This window comes from Galeopterus variegatus, unplaced genomic scaffold, assembly GCF_000696425.1.
Source record: "Galeopterus variegatus unplaced genomic scaffold, G_variegatus-3.0.2 Scaffold212, whole genome shotgun sequence".
In the NCBI taxonomy this organism is placed as follows: domain Eukaryota; kingdom Metazoa; phylum Chordata; class Mammalia; order Dermoptera; family Cynocephalidae; genus Galeopterus; species Galeopterus variegatus.
This window is the reverse complement of record NW_007726323.1, coordinates 695,490-702,300: the sequence shown is the minus strand read 5'-3', so window position 1 is coordinate 702,300 and position 6,811 is coordinate 695,490. Positions and strand designations below refer to the sequence as shown.

Genomic DNA, 6,811 nt, shown 5'->3' with positions numbered 1-6,811 from the left:
AGAGACGGTGTCTGTAGCTAGCCTTAATCGACAGAGCAAGGTGGTCCCTACAGTCCCTTCCAGCATTTCCAAATCTTGGACTCAAATCCTTTCTCTTGGTGTGACCATGCAGCCTAGAGAATTCTGAGCAATAGGGAGCTGGGGCTTTCCTGGCTCTGTGACAGGGTCAAACCAGGGAATGGCTAAACTTGTGAGTTTTTGTCATCCCCAGGAGTACTACTGTAGGGGGCATTATTTATTAGGAAGCTCAACAAGGTAACTACAGCCTGGGGTGCGTGAGTGTAAGGCTGTGTTTGGTGTGTGCATGTGTGCATCTTGGTGGTGGTGGACACACACATGTGCATACACGTGTCTGTGCCTGTGTGTGTGTGTGTGTGTGTGTGTGTGTGTGTGGAATTACATTGATGCATTTCTTGAGAAAGGTGCAAGAATTTCACCTACACAGAGGGACACATCTGCTTTGTTATTTATAATAGAAAGCTAAATTTTAATTTTTTAAAGGACACTGCTAATGATTGAAAATCGAGTTTTTAGTTTTGCTATTTTTTTTTAAATGGTAGAGGATTTTTATATATTTTTTCCATTTTGTTGGGTTGTGTCCTTATTTATATAAATACTTTATCCGTAAGAGGCAAGGAAGAAATCTTCTTTGCTTTTAATTATCGTGGTTGTCATTGTTCCTATTTTATTTCTGGTGTGATTTATCTGTCTTACCTTCTAAATGAGAAAATGTTTTCCTGTATTTGTACATTGTCAGATTCTATAGTTTCATAGATAATTTAACCAAATTGCTCTATGTATTATTATTCTGTGAGTATAAAGTTCTATTTTAACGTCTGTAAATACTTCAGAACTGGCTTCTTTTCTCAAGCTCCCACTGTGGAGTTATTGTTTACATCACAAGAACTGTAGAATCTCTATGCTCATGTACTGTAAATAGTGAAGTGATCTGCTTATAAATAAACTTAACAAATACACTATGGAGATTAAAAAGAAAATGCCACCCACAGCCCTGCCCAGGTGTGTCTTTCTTCATTGGTCCTGTGAGCTCACTGAGGGATGCTCTGGCCACTTAATGGGGAAGAGATGCCAGTTTCAGTGTCACCTTCTCAGAGAAGACCCTGGCCAAGATTTGCCACCTACCTCCCCAGAACCCTCTTAGTTCATTTTTCCTTCCTTAGCAACACTTTTCACTGTTTGTAACAACTATTTAGACTCATCTCACATAACAGCCATGACTTTTATAAAGCTAAACCACTTTTTCAATTAAAGATTTTTGGATACCAACTGTTTCACACAAGCATACTAAGTAAATGTGTGTAAGAGATGTTTTGACGTTACAGGCAAAACACTCATCAATTTACAGTTACAAAGCAGTTTCTGGTCAGAAGACTTCAAAGAGAGCAGATCTGAATTGTATCGTGTGCCGCATTTGGGTGGATGCAAAGCATTTTCCTTGGGTGTACCTGCTTCCAGCCAATGGAATGAGGTAGAGGTGTCTTCCAAGACTCAGTCTTGTGCGTGTGTGTTATTTCCTTGTTTTTCAAAGTATTTAGCCTTTATTTTGCCCTACAGCTGTATTTTGAGCTTTAACTTTATTTTCAAGTGCAGTTTGAGTGCAGGATACCCATGAGCCTCCAGGGGGTTGAAACATTGAAGGGAATTATATACAAACAGGTACAATAAACCATTACATTTCATGTTACCTGCAAACTATTTTCAAATTGTTGTTTGTTATGAAAATAAACTAGTTCTCATTGTCCAGGCGATTTATTTTCTGAATCTGAATTTTGTTTGGGTTTCTTAGGTTGGACAGGAACACATCATGATTTGTCTCATTAAAATAGATAGGGATTAAAAAAAAATAGGAATGTTTCCATTTGGGGCAGAGCTCTCTGGTGTGAATTAGAGTCCTCAGAGCGTCTGTGTGATTGACTGCTCAGTATCTGTTGCCTTTACCTTATTAGATGGTAAGCTGCAGGAGAATAGGGCTGGTTCTCTGTTCAGTGCAAGGAGCCTAGCCCCATCAATCAGGAATTCCTAAGTGGATCCCACTCATGGCACAAGGGACAGAACGGCAGATTTAGAGCCTCTAGACCTGCATTTGCAACCCAGCTCTGCCACTTCTGTATTGCGTGAACTTGGACAGACCACCTCTTTGGCCGCTGGTTTCCCAACTGTGAAACAGGATGGTTTGCTTAGATGAACTGAGAGGTTCTTTATGTTCTAAAAACGTTGATTCTCAGAAGCAATATGGTGCAGGGAAAGTGGTTACAAGCTGGAGTGCTGGTGTCAGGCTGCTTGGCTTTGAATCTTGACTCCACCACTTACCAGTTGGGTATACCCGGGCAGATTTCTTAACCTCTCTGAGTCTGTTCCTCATCATGTGATGAATGGGGCTATAAGTTTCCACCCTATGGGGTTGCTGTGAGGAGGAAATTAGATCATGGGCAGTACCTAGGACATTGTAAGCACTTTAACATTAGCTGCGAACTCATGGAGCATGGTTCTCATGTGGTGCTAACAATAGCTCTGTGAGAGGCCTGGCAAAGATTCTGACCCTCATTTGATAGATTGCAAAGGCTGAAAAGTGGAGCAGAAGGAACCTGCCCAAGAGACTCAGAAATGTCGTAGCAGAACCAGGACCAGCAGCATCAAAGCCTGTATGTTCCTGGGTGGCGCACGTTTCTCTACCCTGCCCCGTAACCACTACATGACATGCCTCTGCTTAAAAGCCCAAGTCTCAGAGAGTCTGTTGCAGCAGGACAGAAAATCTAGCTTGGGAATTAAAATATGCAAGTTCCCGACCAGCTTTCTATTGACAACACCATCTGCAAATATGGGCAGGCATTGTACGTCAGGAGCCCGGATTGATCTGCTGTAGAAGTCACAGGAGTGTGTGCCCTGTACACCATGTTCTCTGTTACCTTGGATATCTCTTCTGGAGGGAAGCCAGGGAGTTGTGCCATGAACTTGGCCTGGACTTGTCCCCTCACAGGCCTTCAGTTTCCTCATTTATGTAAAAAGGGAAGTTAGAATAGATCAGCAGTTTATAAATAGTTTGGGGGAAACCGTGTGGTCCCCTCTCTTCAGTGCAACTGCTTTAATATATTACCTTCTGCATAACATTTAATTTGGGAGGAAGAAAAGTTCTAGAGCTAATGTCCATTTACACGAGACCAGTAAACAGGAATGTATGACACACCACCGCAAAGAAACAAACGATAAATCCAGAATGTGCGACAACTGACCCTGCTTCTGCAACAAATCACTGACAGAATAAAAGGAGTGCTGATGTAGCTCTGTGAGGTGAGGGATGTGTTAATTAGCTTAGCTGTGGTCATTGTTTCACAATGGATACATACATCAAAACATCACGCTGTATACCTTTAATACATACATTTTTATTTGTCAATTATACCTCAGTAAAGCTGAGGAAGACAATAGAAAATGGAAAAAATTAAAATGTGAGCAAGTGTAGCAGAAATTTACTGCAAACTTTTCAGCATATTAGTGTCATTCAACTTTTGGTTTATTTGTGTGGTTTTCAATGTCGGTCACTGTGGTGTGAATACCAATCAGGCCAAGGGCATTCTGCTAGGCACTGCAGGCTCACCTGAGCATACTTAGATTTGGTTTTAAAGAAATAAGCTCTATTTTCTTAAACCAACAGACACCTGTTAATTATGTTTGAAATTGAGAATAATTCTCCTAAATTTATACTCCTTGACATCAACGGAAAATTAAAAGTGTATCTCCTTATCCCTAAAAACAAACAAATAAAAAGAAACATAGCAACTAACCTCAATGTGTAAAACTTGTTTAGATCAGATTCAAGCAAACCAACTATTAAAAGACATCTTTGTGACAATGGGAGATTGTGTATTAAGAGCTGGTTCACAAGTTGGGTTCCCTGGAAAGCGGACTCTAAAATGGACTTAATCTGCAGGATGCTTATTAAGGAGAGCCCTGGGGAAGGCAAGGAAGTAGGAGTGGGCAGAGGGAGAAGTTGAGCTGTAATGTGAGCCCAGCTACAGTCTTGGTAGACTCCATGAGGAGTCGGGAGCTAGAATGGCCCTGCCGAGTCGTAGCATGCTGGGCCAAGATGGCCAGGCCTTTCCACCCAGCGCCAGTGTGGATCAGTCACTAGGTGTAGACCACCCTGGGAAGGGCAAAGTGTGTCCTCTGCAGCTGAGATTACCATGTAGGGGCTGAGGGGCTGACACTGAGGGCTATCTGCCAACAGCGCTCACAGCTACTGGGGCCCAATTCCTTTCCTGAAGGGGGCTCTGTGTGGCTCATTACAGAATACACCACGACTGGGAAGTGGGTGTTCATCTCTTTTTTTAAACATTTCCTTTTTTTGTTTTTGGCGGTTGAACAGTACAGGGATCTAAACCCGTGACTTCCTGTTACAAGGCAGCACTCTAACAAACTGAGCTAACTGGCCAGCCCCCTCCCATGATGCAGTTAAGTTAGAAAACTTCCTTATTCCTTTAAAGATGTATAATGGAGATGTGAAATATGTATGGAATTTGCCTTTAAATATTTCGGCAAAGAAAAAATTGAAAAATGTAAAAAAGACAGATGAAGTAAGTGCGACAAAATCTTGATTTTGGAATCTGGGTGATAGGGATACAGGGATTCAGTGTACAATGCCCTACTTTTGAGAATGAAAAATTTTATAATAAAACATTAAATGAAAGTATAAGAACAAACGATTCAAAGCAAGCAGATGAATCTGGCATTAGTTAAATGTTTAGTTGATGTCTATGAAAGCTAGAATATTGGTTTTAGCTCAATAAACAGTTCTCAAGGCTAAAAAAAAAATGTTTAAACACAGTAGATAAGATGTGAGCTAAATTCTCTATTAGCTTCCAAACCCTATGACTCTTTTACTTCTCAAGGTGTGTGGTTTTCCATCGTCTTGGGAATCTCAGCAGATTTCTGGTGGTGCTACTGGATGCAGCAGGACTTGGATGTAGGTGCACCCCCTGGGCCTGGGTTCCCCCCAGGCTGATTTCCCGGGGCTGCTGCAATCAGACAGGAAAGAGAACACATGAGGTGAAAGGAGGTGCAGTGGGCTACCCCTTTGGCCTGGTTTGGGCCAAGAGTTGCAAATTCAAGGGCCTTTGTGGGCCAACAGATAACCACGCATGCAGAAGGCAAACCAGGTATAAGGAGAATCAGGAAAACAAAGAATGTTTCTCTACTCCAGGAAAAAAAATAGCAGCATTAGGATGATGATAAATGGCAGCCAACACTTGGCACCAATGTCCAGGAGACACAGAGAGGGTTGGGACCTGTGACAAGCTGGAGAGAGCCCTTGTCCTATCCAAAGGGGCCAGTTGCCACTCAGCTCCAGACAACTATTGTCACACAGAAATGTAAGACTGGTGTGGCCAGATCTTGATCTTTTAAAAAGAAGAGCTGGAAATCTGGATTTTTAAGTCTGAAATATCCCAATTTTAAAATGTAGACAGCAAATTCATATTTTTAGAAATGCAGGCCAAACAGAAGACGTCTGCAGGCTGCAAGTTTGCACAGACCCGCCACTAGTCCAGAAGACAATTTATGCAAATTAGAAAAAGGAACCTCTTCCTCAGGACACTTCACTGGCATTTTTCTGGAAAATGGTAAGAGCTAAACATCTGTGATAACTGGGACATAACAGACCGCCTCTGGAGTTGTGCAAAGCATGACTTGGAAAACTGTTAAGTGGTGGCCCCATATTTGCAGCTGCTGGTTTAGAATCACCCTACACTGCCCAGAGCACGGCAGAGCTGGGGACCTGACAGGGTCCATGTCGAAAACCATGTGTAAAGAGGGATTTGCAGGGGAGGGTGTCAGGGTGGGGCAGGGATAGAAGTCTTGCCCTGGAGGGAGCAGTACTGTCAATGGAAAGAGTTGGAACAAAAATCCCATTTGATTCCTTAAGGCAGAACTATGGCCACTAGGTAGAAGATTCAACAAGGAGAACAATGTGAGTTCACAGAAGACCTTTCTAAGGGTGGCACTGGACGAGGGTGTCACATAAGACAGGGAGCCCCCGTCACTGGTAGAAGGCAAGCACAGGCTCATGATGGTATGGATAGCATTCAAACATCAGGCAGGAAGAAGGCTGAAAATATGGCCCCTAAAAAATTCCCTCCCATTGATAATCTAGGTTTTCTCCTTTGCCGGGTGTAGGGCGCATATGTTGGCAGCCTTAGAATCAGAGTCGGCCCTGTGTTGGTTGGGGGTACTAGCTAGAGGCCTGGATCATTCCTCGGCCACTGACTGTGTGACTTGGCCATGATACCTCACCTCTGCCAGCCCGGTGCCCTCATACACAGAATGGGGGCAATAATAGGTCAGGAGGAGGCCTGAATGAGACCTCGTGTGTGAGGCTCTGGGGCCAGGCCCAGACACGCTGAGTGTTTTCCCTCCCACAAACCTTGCTTGGCCGCCTGCTGTTTCTGCTTCTCCTCCTCCCTCGTCTTCACCTTGGTCTCGTACTCATCCGCAAGCGCCTTCCACTCCTTGCGGTTGTTGGTGATCCCATCCAGCATGGGGGTGATCTCCCCATGGAAACGGGAGAATTCCTGAAAGAGAGAGAGTGCCTGGTGCAAGGGGGAGGCAGTTGGGAATGTCCGACATTGGAACGAGCTGCCTCGCGGGTGGCAGGCTTTTTCACCCAGCGGTGTGCATGTTGTCGCTCACTGCAGGGCCTCCAGTCAGCATGATCCTGTCCCTCTCCTGCTTAACCCCTCTTGTGGCACTCCTGCCCTTCAGCATGAAGCACAAAGCCCTTAGCGTGGTTTTCAAGGCC

At 43.9% G+C, this 6,811-nt stretch overlaps 1 protein-coding gene across 2 annotated transcripts in view; it reads right to left on the bottom strand.

Annotated features, from left to right (window-relative positions):
• Positions 1–4,950: 4,950 nt before the first annotated feature.
• PDE6A (phosphodiesterase 6A, cGMP-specific, rod, alpha) overlaps positions 4,951–6,811 on the bottom strand; it is a 66,922-nt gene continuing 65,061 nt past the window's right edge. Inside the window, exons 19-20 of one of the 2 annotated variants that reach the window (XM_008565913.1) lie at positions 6,437–6,584; positions 4,951–5,033 (exon numbers count right to left, since the gene is read on the bottom strand). In XM_008565913.1, the coding sequence (XP_008564135.1) occupies positions 4,957–5,033; positions 6,437–6,584 (225 nt within the window). In that variant the 3' untranslated portion in view covers positions 4,951–4,956. The remainder of the gene's footprint in view (positions 5,034–6,436; positions 6,585–6,811) is intronic. The other variant, XM_008565911.1, reaches the window with a different exon arrangement.